The sequence below is a fragment of the Macrobrachium nipponense genome, chromosome 37 (assembly GCF_015104395.2).
Source record: "Macrobrachium nipponense isolate FS-2020 chromosome 37, ASM1510439v2, whole genome shotgun sequence".
In the NCBI taxonomy this organism is placed as follows: domain Eukaryota; kingdom Metazoa; phylum Arthropoda; class Malacostraca; order Decapoda; family Palaemonidae; genus Macrobrachium; species Macrobrachium nipponense.
In genome coordinates, this window is record NC_061097.1 from 39,906,219 (window position 1) to 39,929,974 (window position 23,756).

The 23,756-nt window shown below is 40.1% G+C and overlaps 1 protein-coding gene across 5 annotated transcripts in view; it reads right to left on the reverse strand.

The window, feature by feature from the left end:
* The window catches only part of LOC135209170 (dolichyl pyrophosphate Man9GlcNAc2 alpha-1,3-glucosyltransferase-like), an 84,379-nt gene extending 70,505 nt beyond the window's left edge, over positions 1 to 13,874 (reverse strand). For 2 of the 5 annotated variants that reach the window (XR_010313305.1, XR_010313303.1), the window contains exon 1: positions 13,716 to 13,759. Coding sequence is in view for 2 of the 5 variants with exons in the window: in XM_064241842.1 (XP_064097912.1) it covers positions 8,542 to 10,008 (1,467 nt within the window). In the remaining 3 variants the exon portion in view is untranslated. Of the gene's footprint in view, positions 1 to 8,269; positions 10,124 to 13,564; positions 13,681 to 13,715 lie in introns of those variants that run through there. The other 3 variants (XM_064241842.1, XM_064241843.1, XR_010313304.1) reach the window with 3 other exon arrangements.
* Positions 13,875 to 23,756: the final 9,882 nt, after the last annotated feature.

Sequence of the window (23,756 nt, forward strand, 5' to 3'; positions counted from 1 at the left end):
AGAAGAGAGCTTTGCCGTGTAATTTCACAGCTAGATCTGTTACTCCAGCTCAGAAAGCGGAGCTGCTCTTTTCTCCTATTACGAACCATCTCTTCCCCCAGACTTTGGTTAAGGACCTGGCAAGCAGTTTGCAAGAAAAGGCAACGCAGGACCTCTTAGCCCAGTCCTCGAGATGTCCGGCAGTTCCTTCCACTTCTTCGGCTTTTGTTTGACCGCTGAAGAAGGTTAAGCCCTTTCGTGGGGCTCCTCCCTCGAGAGCAGCTCCTCGAGGGAGAGGGCTTGCAAGAGGAAGAGCTTCTTTCAAACCAAAGCCATCCAAGTGAGACGCATGTCCTTCAGACACCAGTCGGAGCCAGACTGAAGTTCTTTGCGGGAGCATGGAGAGAGAGAGACACGGACCCTTGGTCACTCGAGATCGTGGAGCAGGGGTACAAGATCCCCTTTTTAGATCTTCCTCCTCTTTCTACGACTCCCAGAGACCTTTCTCCATCCTATCAGGGAGAAAAGAAACAAGTTTTATTCGATCTTCTACAACAAATGATCGAAAAAAGAGCGGTGGAACAAGTCGCGGACCTGGGGTCTCCAGGCTTTTACAATAGGATTTTCCTAGTACCAAAGCAGTCGTCAGGTTGGCGTCCAGTTCTAGATGTAAGCAGGCTCAATCTTTTCGTGGAAAAGACCAAATTCACGATGGAGACGCCTCATTCTGTTCTGGGAGCCTTGAGACCGGGCGACTGGATGGTGTCCTTAGACCTGCAGGACGCGTACTTTCACATCCCGATCCACCCTCTTTCAAGAAAGTCCTAAGATTCGTCTTGGGCAAAAAAGTGTGGCAGTTCAGAGCTCTTTGTTTCGGCCTGACCACAGCTCCAATGGTGTTCACCGTAGTCATGAAAAATGTGGCGAGGTGGCTACACTCTTCAGAGATAAGAGTTTCCCTTTACCTCGACGACTGGCTTATCAGAGCTTCGTCGAGAGAGAAGTGTCTGAAGGACTTGCAGTTCACGTTAGCCCTAGCGAAGTCCCTGGGACTTCTTGTCAACCTCGAAAAGTCGCATCTGACCCCGACACAGTCCATCGTCTATCTGGGGATTCAGATGGATTCAGTGGCTTTTTGAGCGTTTCCGTCCCAGGAACGTCAGCGGCTAGGATTAGAGAAGATCTCGGCCTTCTTGGGGAAAGAAACTTGCTCGGCGAGGGAATGGATGAGTCTGCTGGGCACCATTTCCTCGCTAGAAAGGTTTGTTTCCTTGGGAAGACTGCACCTCAGACCTCTCCAGTTTTTCCTTGCGGACGAGTGGAAGGTCAAGGACGATCTCAATGCGATCTTGAGAATATCGCATCCAATAAAGAGCCATCTAAGATGGTGGTTCGACCCACAGAAACTACAGGAGGGCTTGTCCCTAAGTCTTCTGAGCCCCGACCTAGTGTTGTTCTCAGACGTTCCAACGCGGGCTGGGAGCAACACTAGGAGGGGAGGAAGTGTCAGGCTCCTGGAGAGGGGAACAGGTAGCCTGGCACATAAATGTCAAAGAGCTAGCAGCAATCTTTCTGTCGCTGCAGTTCTTCGAAGGGAGTTTGACGAACAAGATCGTTCAAGTAAACTCCGACAATACCACAGCACTCGCTTATTTGAAGAATCAGGGAGGAACACACTCCAGAACTTTGTTTCACCTGGCGAAGGAGATTCTGCTGTGGGCGAAAAGAAGAAAGGTTATGATCCTGACGAGGTTCATTGCAGGAGTGCAAAACGTCAGGGCCGACCTTCTCAGTCGTCGGGAACAAATCCTACCGACGGAATGGACCTTAAACAAAGACGTGTGTCGAGACCTTTGGAGGTTGTGGGGACGTCCTCTGGTCGACTTATTCGCGACATCGAGGACCAAGAGGCTTCCTCTGTATTGCTCCCCGGTCCTAGATCCAGAAGCAATCGCTGTGGACGCATTGCTATGGAGTTGGACGGGCCTAGATCTGTACGCCTTCCCGCCATTCAAGATCATAGGGGAAGTCATGAGGAAGTTTGCGGCTTCAGACGGGATGAGGTTGACCCTTATCGCCCCGATGTGGCCAGCAAGAGAATGGTTCACAGAGGTCATGTCTTTCCTTGTAGACTTTCCAAGGACGTTGCCCTGGAGGAAAGATCTACTCAAACAGCCTCACTTCGAAAGGTATCACCAAAACCTCTCCGCTCTGGGTCTGACTGCGTTCAGACTATCGAAAAGTTGGCCAGAGCGAGAGGTTTTTCGAAAGCAGCTGCGAGAGCAATCGCAAATGCAAGACGTGCATCTACAAGAGCTGTATACCAATCGAAGTGGGCTTCCTTCAGGGCATGGTGTAAAAAGGAGGGAGTTTCCTCTTCCACGACCCCTGTGAACCAGATAGCCAATTTTCTGCTCTTTCTCAGGAAAGTGCAGAAATTAGCAGTCCCTACCATCAAGGGATATAAGAGCATGTTGTCAGCGGTTTTTAGGCACAGAGGCCTGGACCTTTCTGACAACAAAGACATTCATGATCTCTTAAAACCTTTTGAGACTTCGAAGATTCCCCAAACGAGACCGCCTTCATGGAACCTTGACGTGGTTCTTAGGTTCTTAATGTCAAGTCCTTTTGAACCACTTCAAGCAGCGTCTCTTCGAAACTTGACAAGGAAGGCTCTTTTCCTAACTTCTCTGGCGACGGCTAAGAGAGTTAGTGAAATACAAGCTTTTAGTAATCTAGTGGGATTCAAAGGAGACAACGCTGTCTGCTCTTTGAGCCCAACTTTCTTGGCAAAGAATGAAAATCCTTCTAACCCTTGGCCGAAAAGCTTCGAGATCAAGGGTATGTCAAGTCTGGTGGGCCAAGAACCAGAGAGTGCCCTGTGCCCTGTCAGGGCTCTCAAGTTCTATGTGCATAGAACAAAAGAGGTAAGAGGTCCCTCAGGTAATCTCTGGTACTCTGTGAAGAGACCAGAGTTACCTTTATCTAAGAATGCTGTTGCTTTCTTTCTGAGGGACGTCATTAAAGAGGCTCATTCATCTTGCCAGAAGACTGATTTGAGCCTCTTACGAGTGAAAGCTCACGAAGTTAGAGCTGTCGCTACCCTCTCTTGCCTTCCAAAAGAATATGTCAATCAAGGACATTCTTGATGGCACCTTTGGAGGAGCAACTCTGTCTTCGCCTCACATTACCTAAGGGATGTGAGAACGATTTATGACGACTGTAATTCTCTTGGGCCATACGTTTCTACAGACACAGTCTTGGGGGCTGGAGGTAGCTCTTTCCCTATCCCTTAGTTAGGTTTAGGTTAGTTTTTATTGTTGTGTTTTTAGGTTGTGGTGAGTCTTGTGTGAAGATCTCCCATCCCTTAGTTTAGTATTCAAGGGGTCTTTGGATAGTTGGTCAGGTGGTGGTCAGTTGCTTCGTTGCCCTCATATGTATGGCTCTATGGTCTTGTCACGTTGAGGTCACGTCCCCGTTGACAGATCATCCAGAGCGCACCAGCACTACAGGTCTTCACCTGGCTGGCAACTCTGATTAAGCAAAAGCAGGCTTAAGTGACAGTAATCACAGAGTCTACTTTGCTAACAGGTGAGGAACCAAGATATACATCATCTACTTAATTTAAGTTTCCTATAAATCCTATTCTGTCTCTTCCCACCATCCGAAGGTGGGATTCAGCTATATATATATCTGTCAGGTAAGTGGCATGAACAAAATGTTATTGTAATAATACAATTAAGTTTGTTCATACTTACCTGGCAGATATATATAATTAAAGTGCCCACCCTCCTCCCCTCAGGAGACATGGGCATTAATAAAATATGAATAGAAAATGGGAATGGTTCCTGATATCCGCCTCCCAGCGGCGGGAATGGGTACTACCACCTGGCCGCCCACTGCGTATGCCGCGAGTTTTGAAATTCTGTCGGACTTCAGAAAATACAGCCATATATATATCTGCCAGGTAAGTATGAACAAACTTAATTGCATTATAACAATAACATTTTTATAAAGTAAGCATTCGCAAAGGACCACTTAACCATCTTAGAGTATCTTAAATAAATTTGTCAATCAGCCAACTTTAGTGGAAACTCAATCAACAGAATTTTTTCAATTACAACAATCAGGGAAACTATTATGAAGAATTTGTAGTTAGTATTTTCAATGCATTGCATAAATATTTCCCAGTAGAATTTAAGAGGATGTTAAAAATCTGCCCTTAATGATTCCCTATCAAAAGGGAAAAGAAGAAAATGATATAGCAAGAATAGTGGGGTCTCCTGAACTGACAGAATTTAAGAGAGAGATTATACTATGACTAAACATAAATCCCATGTGGGAGAATTCCAGAGTGCTCAAACTACAGTCTATACCTTCCTTTGGAGTCAAAACCCAAGATGTTTTGTCCCAAATCTGGGCTAGATATGGAAAGTAGTTTTTCTCCTCGAATCAGCCTTTGAATCAAGAAACTGGAAGTAGTAGAAGGGAAGGAAGTTGCCATAATAATCAGGTAACTTTTGATGTTAAAAAGTAATTTAGGAAGGTGACTTAATGCCTCTTACACAGCCACTTAAAATATGGGACTTGAGACCGAAGACTCAAAGTTAATTTTATTGTTTATGTCCTGTACTAGTAGCTATGTAATTAACATTTACTCTCCCCATTTCGTAGAATAGAATTTGGACTAATATACATGTGCAAAATGCTGATCCTTTACTACTATCAAAATCAGAACAATAAGCAAATTTTTTTTATTGTAATTCTCTAAGGACTGTCTAGGTACTGAATGTGGATTAGTCCATAACAACCATGACACCTTACAGTAATCTCAAGTAAACAGGACCCATTCTTGTAGTGGAAGGAACTAAATTTTCAACTATATCTGACTACTTAAAAATGCTGCTGCTTAGTTATCAAGCTGCTGTTGGTCCATTATTGGGGTGCTACCTGCAGTTGTGTGGCACATAGCAGAGAATAGATGTTCTTTAAAGAATTAATACGGCCAAGGATGCACTGCATTTTGGTGTTCACTTTTCATCCCTTCTCTTCTCACCAAGATGTCTTCAACTTTCCTTACTCATATTGAATTGAATATAGTAGAGGTTAGGCCAAAGGCCAACCACTGGGTCATAGAGGTCATTCATTACAGGAGAGGAAATTGAGAGTAGGTAGGTTTGAAAGGTGTTAACAGGAGGGAAACCTCACAGTTGCACTATGAAGTAGTTAAGAGAGGGTGGAAAGTCAGAGGGAATAAAGATACTATGAATGGAGGTACAGTAAAAAGGAATGAAATGGGTTGCAGGCGGGGGCCAAAGGGACGCTGCAAAGAAACTCTAGTAATACCTGCAGTGCACCCCATGAGGTGTACTGATGGCACTAGCCCACTACGGGGCTCTCATATTCTCATCTCAATTGAAAACAAATCCATGAGGCCAGAGTAACAAGGCTTTAGAAATGGAACCATGCAGCCTGGATAAACTATTTCAATATAAAAGATGATGACCATGCCATCTTTAAAAAAGTACTACTGTTTTCAATATACAAATAAGTACTATCCTCATGACAGTACTTATTTGTACACTACTTGTTATTTGTACAATATACAGCTCTATTGTTTGTATGGTGTTTTTACCTTAGATGGAACCAGTGGTTATTCAGCAATGGGACCAACGGCTTTACGCGACTTCCAAACCACGTCGAGAGTGAACTTTCAGTGGAATGTCCGAGAATCAAACTCTCAGCCACCAATATGGCATGCTAACACCTTACCGACCATGCCACTGAGGCACTAATACACAGCTCTAACTCAGGGTGTATATAGTTTATCTCATATAAAATATCAGGTCAGTTCTTGCTATGCCATTTTTTAATCTCTGGCCAATTGTAGCTGTCATCATCCAATACCAGATCAGTTCCAGCTACCAACACCATTTTATCTATGGATTATTACAGCTAATGTCTCCATCAACTTCAGGCCAGTCCCAGCTCACACTATCATTTAATCACAGGCTAATTCCAGCTTATGTCATCATTAAAAGTCAAGTCAGTTCCATTTAACACCATTCAACCTCACGCTAATTTCAGCTAATGTCATCGTTTCAAGTCAAATATCCTTATACAACTCTTTGTATTTGAATATTTTATTAAAATTCGTATTTACTTATTACTGTGTTTATCATTTTCCAATAACTGATCTCATCCTGTATTTCCCACTGCCTTCTGTTGCTTCTTTCAAATGAGCACCATAGTCTTTGGAAGCTTGAATTTCTAGTTAATGGTCCGTTTGGGGTTGTTCCATATGAATAGGGTTTATCTTCTGGGTAATACTAATACTGCAGTTCCCAGGGGGGTCTTTTTCTGTACTCATTTGTAGCTTTCTCAATTCTGTAATAAACAGCAAAAGGTTCAGAGCTGATCCTTAAAAACACCATTTACCTTAACTCCCTACGATACCCATGGCACTGCCTTTACTCTATAAGAATGAAAAGGAATATATATTTAAGGCAAAGGCCAAGCAATAGGACCTATGAGGTCATTCATTGCTGAAAGGGAAATTGTGGGTAAAAAGGTTTTAAAGGTGTAACACAGTAAAACCTTGCAATTGCACTAAGAACACAATTGTAAGAATAGAATATAGAATTTAGGCTAAAGGCCAAGTGCTGGAACCTATGAGGTAATTCAGTATTGAAAGGGAAGTTGTAGGCAAAAAGGTTTTAAAGGTGTAACGGGAGAAAAACCTCAAAGCAGTTGCCCTATGAAATTGTTAGGAGAAGGTGGAAAGTAAGACGTAAAAAAAAAAATATGAGTAGAGGTACAGTAAAAGGAATGAAAGAGGTTGCATCTAGTTAAGGGACAAAGGGATGCTGCAAATACCCTTTGGGTGCGTACACAGGGTTGAACAGTGTTTGTCAGCAAATACTGTTATCAAATAACAATAGGAAAAGTAAACTTCTGCTGATGACATCAACAACGATTACCATGGAATTACAGACACTGATCGAGTTACTTTCCTATACAGGCAGTCCCTGGGTTACGATGGGGGTTCCGTTCTTGAGATGCTTTGTATGCCGAAAATCGTTGTAAGCCAGAACATCATAAAAAATCCTAAGAAAACCTTACTTTTAATGCTTTGGGTCCATTCAGAACTATGTAAACTGCATTCTTATTGCATTTCTCATAAAAAAAGCTTCAAATATTGATTATTTTGCATTTTTGGTGTCCTATTTCTTGTGCCGGATGAGCATTGTAGGCGTCGTAACCGTAAAACATGCGTCGTAATCCTGGAAATAATTTCTGATGAATATAATTGAAAAGCGCCTTAACCTCGGAACGTCGTAAGCCGAACCCGTCGACTGCCTGTATTTGCCTCTGTACAGACTGAATCAATTGCTGATCCCTCTGATGTAAAACCAAAACTCACATTCATTGATTTTAGTAATTTTTGTCAGCCTTACCTTAACATCCTCAATACTTCTTTGTATAACATTATCTGATAGAAGTAGAAAGTTTATGGCAGAGAAAAATTTCAAGAATTCCAGAACCAAAAAAAGGGGGAAAAAAATCATCTTGGTTAATTTCTTACCACATGAGGTGGTCTCTAATCTTATGAATATCTTCAATACTCTTTAATTACTCGCTGCAGCCTCCCTGAGGATGTTGTGCAATCAGAACCTCATTGAAACAAAGATGCAATGCATGTATGTACGTGCTACCCTAAAAAAAAATTCATACACTTGTGTATTTCCTATTATCTTCTGTATTTTCTTTCAAATAAACATCAATTTCAACAAATATTCATAGTAGCAAGAGTCTTGAAATGGAGAAATAAATCCAGTTAGGTAATTTAAAATTAAATCTCTACAGAGAGCTTTCAAGAATCTTTTCAATTCCCCTTTCCAATCTCATATTGAAAAGGGGAATCAGATTCCTGAAAGCTCTGTAGAGATTTATCTTTGAATAAATGTACCCAACATAAATGTAGATTTGTTTCTCCAAACACCACATTCTTTGTAAGCTTGAATTTCATGTCATTGGCCCCTGCAGGCTCATTCCACATGAATAGGGCTTATCTTCTGAATAATAATAAGCAATATAACATAATGACCAGACCAAGTTTCCAGCACACAGCCTCAAAAGTTGAAGCTACTGCATCCATCATCCATTTGCTCTCAAACAGTCAACACATATTTCTATGGTCTCGTAACTCTTTAAAAACCATACAAGTATTGTTGGCTATCATCCTATATACCTTTGGACATAACTTGTGCTTAACAAAGAATACAACTCATGTACTTTAAGTCCTTTAATCAACATATGAGAAGCATACAAGCAATACATAAACATTCTGTGAGATACAAATGTGATTGACTACAAAAATATGTATAAATTCATTAAAACATATATATATATAATATAGTGTAATCTCTTAAAAATCTTATCTCTAATTCTACATGATACGTAAGTAACCATTGCTTTTGAACATTTAATTCGATAAATGCAACCAAATGCAAGATTTTGCTTTCTCCAAGACTTAAAAATAAACAAAACCTAATCACCTCTCTAATGTATCTTAGCTTTCTTCTTTTCTTGTCGGTCTTGAGGAGTCATGAACTGACAGTAATGAAAGTACAAGCAAAATAAACAAAAATGTGCACAAGCATACACAGATAAAAGTACTGGGTACAAGTCTGGTAACCTTGGAGGTGGAGGAAGTGTCAGAGGAGCAACCACAGAGAGAAAAGTAAATCCAAACATCGACAAGTAAAAACTTCTTGTCATCCAGACCCAAAACACACTGGCTTTTGGATGCTTACTTTGCATTGAGGTCAGCACGATGTACAAAAACACGGTTGTGGAGAATGCTGGAACGGTAAGTCCATCCTTGATCAAGAGGGGCAACATACTGAACACAGAAACCATGAAAAACCAAGTAACCATGAAAACCTCTTCACTAAAGATCAAACAGGCTGGTACTGTTGCCAATAAAATGCTTTTCTCATGGACATGAAAACTGAAGAGGAAAAACACCAAAGCTCCATTAACCAAAGAGAACCTTAAGTTCTTCTGTGTAGGATTGATAACAAGATGCAAACTAGATGGAATCATACATACAATTGTTGAAAGCATACAAATTAGTGCCATGTTTCTGTTGTCAACTGCTGCTTTCATTTTAATTATGACTGAGAGACTGCACCAGACGCTTGCCACTTTGTCTTCGTATATGCCACGGTCAACAGGGAACAGTCTGTGTAGTACTTGTAATAATACTCGGGTATCAGACAAGAATGGAAACCAAATTAGAGCAAATGTTGTGATGACAGTCAACCCAATTTTAACAAGCTTAGAAACAAATCTTACAAAGGTTCCCTGTCTGTAACATTTCCCCAGCAAATAGAAAAATATTGGCAGTGCATGATATAATTCCATCTGTTTATAATTGAGAGCCAGGCAGAAAAAGAATGACCCGAGACAGTCATAATTAACCACAAAACAAGACACAGCTGCAATGAAAAAGCCAAGAGAAGCATTATTGTACTGAAAATGACCATAGTCGATGAGAAATAAGCCAGGATACAAGAGCAAAGCCAAAAACTCTAATTTCCCCTTTTTCCCTTTGGGTTGGCAAGAGGACATTGCCCTGTAGAACATGTAAGCAGCAGGGAAATAGACCAGCAAATCAGCAACAAATACAGTGTACCTCATAAACAACTTGTGCTCATAACTCTCAAAGCCTCGAGAAGTGTGAAGTTCAACAAAGCTAGGGTTGATTAACTTAGCAATAAGACCACAAAGGTAACTATGGTAGGCAGTCAAAGGTGGGTAATCTAAACCCCAATACAAAAGATCATTGTTAGTGGAATTCATGTACCATTCTTTAACGGGCAAATTCACAGTCACCTCTTGCCAATGTCTCTGTGCTTCATAGTCCCCAAACATTGGTGGCTTCCCAGCTCCTGAATAGGGGTACAATGACACGCACCAACGCAACAACATGCCGAGCAAGGATATCATCACAGTGTACGCCATGGCAAAGCGATTTGCGATTTGCAGATGGGAATGACGGAAAGATCACAACAGTATTTCCTGAAGTGGCTTGGACCCTTAGTTTGATTGCAGTGCACAGGCATCAGCAGTCTCAGGCCTAGAAAACAAGCAAAAATCAGTGGTCTGTTTCTAACCTTTTGTCAAGGTATACAAGCTGCTTCAAACTGCTTAAACCTTTACCCAGGTAATGGCACAGAAAACCTGCCAAACATAATTACTATAAAATAAATATATAAATATAATGAGATTAACACCTCATAATCTGAAGGTTTAGAGCCAATGGCAAATACAAAAAAGAAACAAATATAAACCAAAAGACTTCTCAAGGTATCAGCAAAACCTTGACAAGGAAACAACATGAGCTTTGTAAAAAGCAGTGGGCATAAAAATGACAAATTCTTTCTGCTCCTAGAGTAACATAAAATAGTGGCAACATTTTGCTACCAAAAATATACAGTAATTGTAATATGGGTATGGTCCATGGAATATAAAACCAAAATACAAATGATATTGGAACATTTCAACTAAATATGAACACGAGTTGAAAATGAGTAGTACGTATATGGTCCTCTATTACTTTAAAAGTGTACATGTGCATTATAGATTAAATTGCTACTCTCATGTGTACTGAATGAAAAATACCACAGAATCTGCACCATAGCCTGATTGTACATTTATTGGCCTATATATATATATAAAATAATTGCATTTCTAAATGCATCAGCATGGTCTCTAAATATTCTAAGCTTTGCATAAAATGATTAGCTTTCAAGTAATATCTACTCCCTTAATAACTATATCAGTCTACGTATTATGATCATAATTTACCAGACGCTAAATCCAGCTCTTGATATAAAGTATCACGACTGTAACTTATGACAACTATGACAATGCTTTGATCTTTGTAAATATTTACTATGAGGCAACTACAGAATTGCCAAGTCAAAAGGTACATACTGAATTGTAATACATACCTGTGGAGCCAGTAAAAGCATTTGGCAAAGCACCAAGTACAATGGAATTATGAAGGCAAAGCATATACAGTGAGGAAGTAGGCTAATGGTACATATGTACATATACTACTGTAAGAGTTTCGCATATTTGTGAACTTGAAGTGCAAAATATGTGAATAGAGGCCCTGATGAACTTCTGCAGATAGAGGACTTGATATTGATGTTAACAGCAAATGTGTATGCGTGTCAAAAAGATACGGCGAAATCACAACCACATTAATAATGAAAGCATCTGGTAACCAATAAAAAAAATCCAGACGCTCGGGAAGCATAAATGAAAATAAATAAATGATTCTTAAGTCTTGCAATGTATAGGAGATAAGAGACAGGTGAACCAACCATATTATGGTAGACTGGCAGGTCTTCAATGAAGTATATAACATTTCTGCTACCTTGGCAACACAGTATGTGAAGCAAGTGTTGTGAGGACTGTAAGAAACAAGTAAAAAATGTGCCAAAGATTCTTCGGCACAATCAAATTTTCTGTACAGCATATAATGATGAACGAAACTCTCAATGTGCTGCAGTATGAAACTCTTAGCCATGACCAGGTAGTGCTCATTTGCAGCTGTCGACGGTTAATCCTTAATCTTAAATAATATAAAAACTGCTGAGGCTAGAGGGCCGCAATTTGGTATGTTTGATAATTGGAGGGTGGATGATCAACATAACTTGCAGCCCTCTAGCCTCAATAGTCTTTAAGATATGAGGATAGACAGAAAAGGTGCAGATGGACAGACAAAGCCATCGCAATAGTACTAGTTTTCTTTTACAGAAAATTAAAACAGCAGTAGGTTGAATGAAGATTTGACACTCTTAGAAATAAAGGCATCCTATTATACTAATCTACAATGTGTATTGTGTCAGGCCAGTTTTTCACTATGAAAAATATATTACCTGGAGATTCTGATAGTACGTCAGTGGGAAGGTTATATTACAAAAGTGGACGTTGCTGAACAATATGGTGTCATACAGGGCATTTGATGAGAGGAAACAGTGGAACACTTAGCTAGAAAAGCAACCCCCTAGATGTACAGGTGGCAGGAGAAAAATCAGTAGGAAGCCCATGAAAATTACAGAGAAAAGAAACTAAAAAAGAACGGGACTAGTAGAATTTAGGCCTAAAGTTACTAAAATAGAACTGGACTAATAGAACTTAGGCCTAAAGTTACTAAAATAGAACTGGACTAATAGAATTTAGGCCTAAAGTTACTAAAATAGAACTGGACTAATAGAATTTAGGCCTAAAGTTACTAAAAAAGAACTGGACTAATAGAATTTAGGCCAAAAGTTACAGATGACAGAGGAGTGGAGCATTTCTGTAGAATTACCAGTAGGCTTAGTCCTTCTATAACAAATATACAAAAAAATCATAACAAAGCTTTCTATGTATAAATAAAATCAGAACAGTTTTACAATGAAACTTTAGCATGTGAATATTTACCAAAGTTTTACTTTAAACCCTTAATGAATTTTACTTTAAAAAATATTCCTATTGTTTGAATAAGTTTTGAATGTTTTTGATATTCATTCACATATGAGTGTTTTTAGAAATAGTGGACCCTACCCTTATATCCTACACTTCGGGGGACCACAGACTGAAAATGAGGTTCTCAATCACACTAAGGTAAGTTTAAGGGATGTTCTCAAATTACAGTCGACCCCCTGTATTTGTGTTTCTGAGATTCGCAGACTCACTTATTCGTGGATTTCTCTTTGGACCATATCTACCTATTCTTCGCAGGATACTTCCCTATTTGCAGTGTTTTTCCATTAAGAAATATGCACAAATTATTGTATTTTCATATCATCTTCGTGACTAAATACATTTTTTTGTGATGAAATACATCAAGTAATGCCTACAGTGTACCACTTGAGATGCAGTGATGGCACTGTCCCCTGAGGACCTAGCCTATATGTTAGGTTAGGTGAGGTTGGTAGAGTCATTTGTAAGTGAAACGAACATCAAAGCACACATTAAATAGGTAGCAGAAAATTCTTAGGCTATTACCAAGTCAAAATTGCGACAATAATTCAATTGAATACAGAATTTAGGCCAAAGGTCAAGCACTGGCACCTATGAGGTCATTCAGCGCTAAAATGGAAATTGACGGTACAAAGCCTGACAGGCGTAACAGAAGGTGAACCTCAAAGCAGTTACACCATGAATCAATTGTTAGGAGAGTGGAAAGCCATATGGGAGAGAGAGACCATGAAAGGAGGTACAGTAAGAGGAACGAAAATACTACTAGCCTAATTTAAAATGCGATAATGGTTTAGAGGAAAATTCTATCGAACCTTTTGCATGTTCTTTGCTTGTAATCACAAGCCCCCTACAACAAAAACAATAATTTTACCGGTTTAGATCAAATTATTAACCTACCTAACGCAACATTGCACTGAGCAACACCGGCAATAGCTAACGTATGCGAAGCGAACTTAACTATAAAGACTATCTACTATATTAAAACAATATACCGTCCATAACCCTTAAAAAATTCCACAACCTGCTTTTAATAACTTACGTTGAAGCAGCGAAGCTTTAATATATTAAAGACGACCGGAAGAAAACCGTCAAGATCAAAGCTGCCGAAGAAATGCTACCGCATGCAACCTCGGTAAGTTATATACGTTACTTTGAGTGACTTTACTTGATAAAAACACGAGCGTACTTACGACATGGACAGCCTCTAGTTCCTTGGTCAGTTTCTCTCTAATATAAGCCTCCGTATACTGCGACATAACTCCAGAATTAATTTTTAATTTCGTCGGGACACAGCGACAAACGAGCGGGACAAGCGACCACAACAACTTCAGACGACGACGTTGTCACTCTGGTGAATGTCCCTGACAGCGACGGAACTCACAGGTATAACAGGTTACGGAACATTTTATGATTGTATGGACGCTGACAGGTGACGGAACAGTGTTCGATTATATTGACAGGTTACGGAACATTTTATTCTTGCATCGACAGGTTACGGAACATTTTATGATTGCATTGACAGGTTACGGAACATTTTATGATTGTATGGACATGGACAGGTGACGGAACAGTGTTCGATTGTATTGACGGGTTACAGAACATTTTATGATTGCATTGACAGGTTATGGAACATTTTATGATTGCATTCACAGGTTACGGAACATTTTATGATTGTATGGACATGGACAGGTGACGGAACAGTGTTCGATTGTATTGACGGGTTACAGAACATTTTATGATTGCATTGACAGGTTATGGAACATTTTATGATTGCATTCACAGGTTACGGAACATTTTACGATTGCATTGACAGGTTACAGAACATTTTATGATTGCATTCACAGGTTACGGAACATTTTTATTAGGTATTGCATCGACAGGTTACGGAACATTTTATGATTGCATTGACAGGTTGCAGAACATTTTATACCTGCACTGACTATGACAGGTTACCGGACATTTTATGATTGTATGGCAGGTTACGGAACATTTTATGACTGCATTGACAGGTTACAGAATATATTATAATAGTAGTACTGTGAGGTCTGAGTAAGACGAGGAGAGCAAGTTAACTAATTTTATTTGGTTGTTGTTCTTGATTAAGCTGACCTTGTGTCAGCACGGGCTCTTGCTCACTGAGGAGCCCGTAAAAAGTTTATTTGACAATTGAGGTTGTAAAGTGGTGCTCAAATCTCATGCGACATGATTCTTTTTGTATCGTCCAGATTATCAGACTCATCGTGATGTTGCCAAGTAGTGTTATACTTTTTTTCTAATGTCATATATGTCGAAAAGTTTGTGAATTCACAGCATGCCCTATTTTCTTTATGGTTATATAAATATGATCCCTTTTATGCATTGGTATATTTCGTAATCTGTGTGATTTGAACTGATTTTCTTTTTTTATGAAGCTAAGTTCTATAGTGCGATGTGATAAGGTTAGCTGTGCCATCAATGAAAGCACACTTTACATGCTCCTCGGACTGGCAACATAACTACGTCTGCTGCATTATGATAGTAGACCTAATAAGCTCAAGAGCCGTAACAACATTTTCAACGTAGGAATATGAATTACAACAAGTTTTCTTTGAATGTTGAAGCTTTCGGCTGTGTTTACGCTGCCTGCATGTTGCAAAATGTTTTATAGGCATAAAAAAATAATCTAAGCCTTCTGAGGTATAATCTGTTATTAACGAATTTATTTATAGATATTATCTGTTTTTGGACGAATACAATGGGAATATGAATTATAACCAGATTTCTTTGAATGTTGAAGTTTTAGGCTGCGTTTAAGCTGCCTATATGTTGCAAAATGATTTATAGGCCTAAAAGAATAAACTAAGACTTATGAGATGTAATGTTACTAATGATATTATTTGTAGAGATTACCTGTTCTTTGAGGAATAAAAGATGATGATTTTGATTATATGGAGGGGATGACTATTAATCGAAATATCATAAGTATTAATATCAAGGCGTATGGAAGACTTGTTTTCCAACTGGTTTAAGATATTATTTTCCTAAAAGTCCTTCTCCTTGCTTTTGGTGTATAATTTATTCTTTCATGAGGTAACTTGAAGAACAAAAATGTGCAGATAACCTCATTTGCTTTCTGGCCAGAAATTGTTAATAGAGAGATGTGACTGTTAATTGTAAAGTAAAGAAATCTAACACCTAGGCCTAGGAACAATATCTTGGCTTTGACAAAAGGCGAATATTTGCTAGTATGCCATCATTTTTTTAAATATTTATGAATTATAACAATTAATTATGATTGAAAATCCACATATTCCTTTAACACATATAAAGTAAGTGTTTTCAAGATAATTTTATTGTCGCTACTCAGTGTAGGTAGACCTACTTATGTTACACCGGGTGGTTGTTGTTGCACCGACACTAATACGTCACACATGCTCCCCTCACACGTTGTCGGTAGGCGCATTCTACTTTTGTATATACATATTTACATTTTTTTCAGCAGAGGTGTAAAAGCAATCAAACAGGACTATTTCAAATTTTAAGTTGGCTTTGGAAGCATTATTAATGTTATGACAAATTTTTTTCGTTTTTTTACTGAACATTTGAACTGATGCTTGATTACTTCTTCATTGTGGTCAAATGCTTCAGCGATGTGTGAACGAGTTTTGAAAATGTTTCGAGTTTTTTTTCTGAAATTTGCTACACATGACATTTTCTTACAGTTTTGACATATATGACAGATTTCACTCTTATGAAACATATTATGTCCATATTGTATGCAATAATTGCGTTTCCGCATTGAAATAATAGATAAATATGGAGCATGCTAGGTTGCCAGCTAGTGAATTTTGAACGAAATCCTGTGGAGTTATGTCGCATGAGATTTGAGCATCACTGTAACTATTGACTCACAAATAACTTTTGAGAAACATCTAATGAAATTTCAGCAAATGCCGCATGAACATTGGGTAGTACTTTTCGTAAGGCCTGATATATTTATAACGTTTTAGATCATTTTCACTTCCTTTACTAGAATACGTACTGTTCTCCGGTGTGGATGTCTGCTTCTGACAGAGATTTATCTCTTTTAGAGAGTTGTTCATGATGGTAGGTTTCTGCTTCCTAATAGTAGTAATGGCTTGGACCATCGACAGATGTTTCTTGTTTGTCATTTGTTCAAAAGTTATCTCAACAGAGACCTTTTACATCCACAATTGATCCCTGATCTCCCTTTATCTGCCGAGAGACACCAGATACACCAGATTCGCAGCACCAACATGCAGTAAATGTGCCTTGTTGCAGTGATGCGGTTTTTTCTTCACAACATTGGCTTTCAGCAGTGTTACCATAGGCAGTTCATCATAATTTTTACTTTATTTATGATTTAATGGTTAGAATGCGTATTTTCCTATGTATAATTATTTCCCGTGATGTTAGAAAACTACATGTCACTAGCTCAATATAGTATTTTTGACGAAGAAAAATAAAGGATTTAAATCAAATTCATTTGTATAAATAAGCAGGATATGTTTTATATTGTTATTTTCATAATAAAACATAAAAAGGCAAAGTGAAGAATTTTTTTCTTCAGTGTCGTGGCCTGTGGTAAGAAAAGCCACGGAGGGTTGCCAGATGTTACCAGAAAGCCACACTAATAGACGAAATTCCTCAAAACGGCAACCCTGTGCCTCGCTGTCGACCTTCTCAGTTCCAGAGGTGCTTCCTTCCTCACACCACTGGACTGTGGAACAACCTCCTAAAAGTCCTGCAGTTAACTTTTTTCTTTTTTAACAAGTGAGATCTCGTTTCCGTATTTCCCTTTACTTCCTCCTAATGAACACCATAATATTCTTTGGAAGCTTGAATTTCAAGTCATTAGCCCCTGTGGGCTTGTTCCATGTGAATAGGTTTCAACTACTGAAATAATATTAATACCAATAATTCAAGCTAGGAAAATCTGCAAGAGAACTTCATAAAATACCAAATTATAACATAATCTTAAATAAAAGACTATCAAAAGTAACACAGTTTTTATTTTTTACTTCCGGTTAAATTATTACCACATACTCTTAGAAAATTCTATCTCAAGGACTCTATAAATAAAAAAGGATTTTAAAGCCAGTACTACTGTAGACATCAGTACACACTGCTTTACTGTTAACTGCTTGTAAGATCTGTTACAAAGTATAGTTGAGACAGATATTCTAAACCATGAAGCCTTATTCTAAGTGAGTGCCTAACCTGTCAAAAATATCTTAAGAGTAACAGAGATGACTCTTCTCTAAGGATTCATACAAGTAAAAGTAAAACTTTGGAAAATTCATTAATCCTATTTGATGGTAACATTAAAGTTCATGATTGAATAGCAAAAGAAAATTTTTATCTTAAAGTAGTTCAAAACTGCTAGACCTAATACAGTTAGAAAAATACACTGGACAAATAATGGGCTTGATGACAAAAATCATAAAACCTGTAGCAACAGGTGTGACTTAAATTACTTGAGTAACTGCTAAAATACTGAGAGACATCTTAACCATCTATCTCGCATCGAACACAATGAGACGGGTCGTCCTCTTCTTGTAAAGGATACGATACCCACAGCTTCGACACCTCACTGGGTCACGAGGTCGCATCTCATTATCAGCATGGCATTCTGAAAAATGGACCAATCAATATTTAGCAACTATCATCAGAGATCACATATAAAAATGTAAAATATCACTGGATAATAGCAACTATTATCAGAGATCACATACAGAAATGTAAAAGATCACTGGATAATAAGAACTCCATGCAATCAAGAATATTGAGCACTCTTTCAACAGAATGCTAAGCCATGCATTAATAAGTAGGTTGACAATTTTTCATGATAAAAAAATACTGGCTAGTAATTACATGTGAAAATGGATACATTTTCAACGTAGAGATTTGGAAAGGAAGCAACCTTAACTTTGAAGTGAAAAAGGCCTTAGCTCTGTCCAACAGGATACATGATAAATTTTTGATGGGAAACCTTTAAATTGGGTTCGTATACGAAACTGATGTTCCCTAATGTTCCTTACCAATGAATTCACTGACAGGTAGCCTGCGTATTATAATGGCACTTGCTTTCTATACTGATCAAGAAAAAAATAGGGGACAAATCAGCGAACTTGCAACACTGGTAATTGACCTAAGTCACCAATAGTGTCCAGTGTTGTGAAGCCTGGTATTGAGCAATTGTGCCTACAGTGCATCATGTGAGGTGTACAGACAGCATTAACCCGGCCCCCCCCCACCCACGGGTCCTAGATGCCATGAGCTCACACATCTCCCTCCCAGAATGTTTTCATTCCGTAAACTAAACACAAACTATCTTTCCTAAGTGTCATGCAGTCACACATATTGCTGTTCACTCATTTATATCTTTATACTTGAATTGAATTGGAATATAGAATTTAGGCCAAAGGCCAAGTGTTGATACCTAGGAGGTCATTCAGTGATGAAACAGAAACCAACCACCCCCTACCACATACCCTGAACGCCAAAAATTGTTATCTGGACCTCCAGAACAACTGAATGGATTTTGATGAAATCTGGCAAGATTAGACCTCTCACTGGGAAACCTCTAGAGCCAAAGTTTTATTTTGATCGATTGAATATTTTCAGAGTTATAAGGCCCAAAGTTGTGGTTTTTGTGTGCTCCATGTGGCTAGGTTTTACTAACCGCCAACTACTGTGGCAAATATTTCATCTCAATCACGTGAATGGAAGAGAATTTTCACAAATATCACAATTATAGGTACAAAATTGTAATATGCATAGAAAAATGTAATGAGATAGTTAGTGCCTCAGTGGCATGGTCGGTATGGTCTTGGCCTGCCACCTTGGTGATAGAAGTTCACTCTCGACATGATTCGGAAGTCGTGTAAAGCCGTTGGTCCCATTGCTGAATAACCACTGGTTCCATGCAACGTAAAAACACCATAAAAATAAACAAGCATCATGACTGAGCATAATTCTTTCAGTCCCCAAGCTTTAGCAAAAACTGTCTTTCTCAAAGCCAAACCTTTGGTGAGTAATATTTTGCTTTTATTACTGTTTGTCAAGTTCTATTCAAGCAATTATACTCATTCTAATGTCATTTTAAGATATAATACTTGTACAGTACTTTATTACAACATACAGTATTATATGAAAAAAGTTAAACTTAAGACAAAATGTCATTGAAAATGAACAAAAATTGTTTTTATACATTCAACTTCCCTGCCAGATATATACTTAGCTATCGGAAGTCGTGTAAAGCCGTTGGTCCCATTGCTGAATAACCACTGGTTCCATGCAACGTAAAAACACCATAAAAATAAACAAGCATCATGACTGAGCATAATTCTTTCAGTCCCCAAGCTTTAGCAAAAACTGTCTTTCTCAAAGCCAAACCTTTGGTGAGTAATATTTTGCTTTTATTACTTGTTTTGTCAGTTCTATTCAAGCAATTATACTCATTCTAATGTCATTTTAAGATATAATACTTGTACAGTACTTTATTACAACATACAGTATTATATGAAAAAAGTTAAACTTATGACAAAATGTCATTGAAAATGAACAAAAATTGTTTTTATACATTCAACTTCCCTGCCAGATATATACTTAGCTATAGACTCCGTCGTCCCCGACAGAATTTCAAATTTCGCGGCACACGCTACCGGTAGGTCAGGTGATCTACCGCCCTGCCCTGGGTGGCAGGACTAGAAACCATTCCCGTTTTCTAATCAGAATTCTTCTGTCGTCCGGACCGTCAACATTGTTGTTGGTTCCTCTCGATTGGTTTTTCTTTTTTCACCGGCAATTGATCTTCTTGACCGACTTTTGGTGACGTATCTGGATTGTTGGATTGGCATACGCTTTTGTGGACTGTTTTGTGGACTTGATTTTGGATTTTTCTTTAAAAATGTCTGACACTGGAATGGTTGTGAGACGTTGTGTGAATGTAGGCTGTAAGGTGAGGTTGCCGAAAGCTTCGGTAGACCCTCACACTGTATGCAAGGGTTGCAGGGAGTATGAATGTTCTTTCACTAATACTTGCAAGGAATGTGAGAATTTGAGTGAGAATGAATGGAAGAATCTAACTAATTATTCGAAAAAGTTAGAAAGAGAAAGAGTGAGGAAGGCTTCTTCTAGAAGTTTAAGTAGTTCGAGATCTAATGAACTAATTCCTAGCTTGGGATCTTCCCCAAGGGTAAGTATTGCTACTTCTCCTTCCATTTCAGCCCCTTCTCCGATTGCAGAACCTGTAGATTCAGCGAAAGAACTTGCGGATCTAAAAGCGGCCTTCAAGTTAATGGAAAACAAAATGGCTGCCCTGCAAGGTAAGGCTAGTGATTTTTCAGTGGACAGTGATATGAGTGTCCCAGTGTAGTGGAGGGGGCATCTGGTCGGCTCCGCAACGCTCCTAGGTCTAGACCTCTTCCAAGCTCACATGCCCAGAGGAGAAGGAATGTCGAAAACCGAAAGGAGGTTGTGGAGAATCCCCACCGATCAGGTGTCCCTTCGGCGGTTTCTGTGACACCCCAGACTGCCAGGGATCGCTATTGTAAAAGCGTCCTGCATGAGTGTTTTTCTTCGTCGGGATCTTCGTCTCCGAGACGTGATTGGAGGGAGGGATTCAAGATCGCTCGCGACCACTGAAGAGGAGCTGGAAGGCTCCGACGATTGACTCGAGCCCGGAAAACTTCCCTGAGGAGTCTCCTTCGGGAGTTAAGAAGGCAAGAAGAGCCATTCTGTCAACCAAAGTTAGAAGGAGTCAGGAGGTGGAGGCTATGGACTCCTCCCCTCCTCCCGAAGAGGATAAAGAGGAGGTTACTAAGAGGTTTATGATTGCTATGCAGGAGCAGATTTCGTCTTTTGTAGGAGTGCTTTCAAAGGAGCCTCCTAGAAGGAAAGACTCTTCCCTTCCTATCAAAAGGTCTTCCAGACGTATGGAGGTATCTGCCGCCAGGATCGATGCTCCTACTCGAGGTGAGGCTTCTTGTAAGATCGTGGAGTCAACCTTACGGAGTGAGCCGATCAGGCGTCTGGCACCGGCCAGGAGTGAGGAGTCAACCAGGAGGCAGGAGCCAAGAGCCAGGAGTGAGGAGTCACCCAGGAGGCAGGAGCCAAGAGCCAGGAGTGAGGAGTCACCCAGGCAAGAGGCAGGAGCCAGGAGGCAAGAGGCAGGAGTCAGGAGTCAAGAGGCAGGAGTCAGGAGTCAGGAGTCAGGAGTCAGGAGGCAGGAGTCAGGAGGCAGGAGCCAGGAGCAGGAGCCAGGAGCCAGGAGCCAGGAGGCAGGAGTCCGGAGTCAGGAGGCAAGAGTCAAGAGCCAGGAGGCAGGAGTCGGAGACTCATTTCTGGAATTTATGACTCTTCTCCAAACAGAAGCTCCTCTCCTTCAGATCGTAGGAGGTCTTGGAAAGACTCTTCCTCCAAACGAGAGCTTTCTCCTTCGTCTGATCGAGGTTTGGACGATTTGTCTGATGACGAGCTTCCTGCAAATGAGATGGGACTCTCAAATTATAAGATCTTAGCCTCCTTGTTACTACAAGAGTTTGGAGACTCTCTTAGTCCAGCGGCTCCTTCTCTCTTTTCGAGCTCGGCTACGGTGAAATCTTCGGCCTTTCTGAAAATGAAACCTGCGATTTTCCATGAAGAAGGCCCTCCAATCTTTAGATTCTGGATGGGCAATAAAGAAAGATGGAAAGACTGTATTCTGCATGCCTCCTTCCAAACTCCATGGAAAGAGAGGTATTTGGTATGGAGGAGAGACTATGGGTCTTTCTCTTCCTGCTTCGGCAGATGCGGACTTTGCCAATTTAGTGGATGCCTCCAGACGTCACTCTTTAGGATCGGTCAGATCTACGTGGAGCATTTCGGAGTGAACCACTTTCTAAAGGACTTTTTGTCACTTTAGAGGAGTTCAATTTTCTGGATTGGTCACTCAGAGTTCTGGCTAATAAATCTAAAGACCCGGAGTTTCTTAAGAACCCAGAGATTCTCCATAGCGTCCTGTCTTGCATGGACAAGGCAGTACAAGACGGTTTCGGGAGAAGTTGCTTCCCTATTTGGTGCTGGTCTTCTGAAGAAGAGATCAGTCTATGGATCCCTGTTATCAAAAGGGGTTTCTCCGAGCCAGAGGACATCGTTATTGTTCGCCCCTCTGTCAGATCATCTGTTTCCTTCTCAGTTAGTGAAGGATATATCTCGCTCGCTAACTGAGAAGGCGACACAAGACCTACTTGTACAAACGTCCAAGAAGGGCCGTCCTGTAGTGTCTACGAATAAAAAGGACTCTCGTCCTCCTCAGCAGCCCTTTCGTGGAGGTGCAACGGCTCGTCCCCCTGCCAGAAAGAAGAGCTCTGACAAGAGAGGAAGGTCTTCCTTCAGACCTTTCAAGAAGACAAAATGACTTGTTGTTCCTTCAAGCACCAGTGGGCGCCAGACTCCTGAACTTTGCAGGAGTCTGGGCAAAAAGGGGAGCCGACCCTTGGTCAGTTTCAGTCCTAAAGAAAGGATACGTAATCCCCTTCAAGGACAGTCCTCCCCTAACATCTACGTCTCGGGAACTGTCAGCGAGGTACAGAGACCCTGTAATGAGAAAGACTCTCCTTCAAATGGTGGAACAAATGTGGGAAAAGGAGGCCATCGAACTTGTGCAGGATCCACACTCCCCGGGATTTTACAATCGCCTTTTTCTAGTACCAAAGGCATCGTGGGGGTGGAGACCAGTACTGGACGTAAGCGCTCTGAATCGCTTTGTTCAGAAAAAGAAGTTCCGTATGGAAACGTCCGCCTCAGTAATGTCAGCTCTTCGTCCAGGAGATTGGATGGTCTCTCTGGACTTGCAAGATGCATATTTCCAAGTTCCCATTCACCATTTGTCAAAGAAATATCTTCGATTTATGATAGGAGACAAGATTTTTCAATTCAGGGCTCTGTGTTTCGGCCTGTCTACAGCTCCACAGGTCTTCACCAACCTGATGGCGAATGTAGCAAGATGGCTTCACCTAGAGGGAATAAACATCTCCCTCTACTTAGACGACTGGCTGATCAGGGCCAAGTTGGAGATTCAGTGCTTGGAGGACTTATCAATAACAAGAAACATGATAGAATCGCTGGGATTACTCGTGAACCTCGAGAAGTCGCAGCTGATCCCCAGCCAGAGCTTGGTCTATCTAGGGATTCAGATGGATTCTCGGGGTTTTCGGGTATTTCCTTCACGAGAGAGAATCACTCGA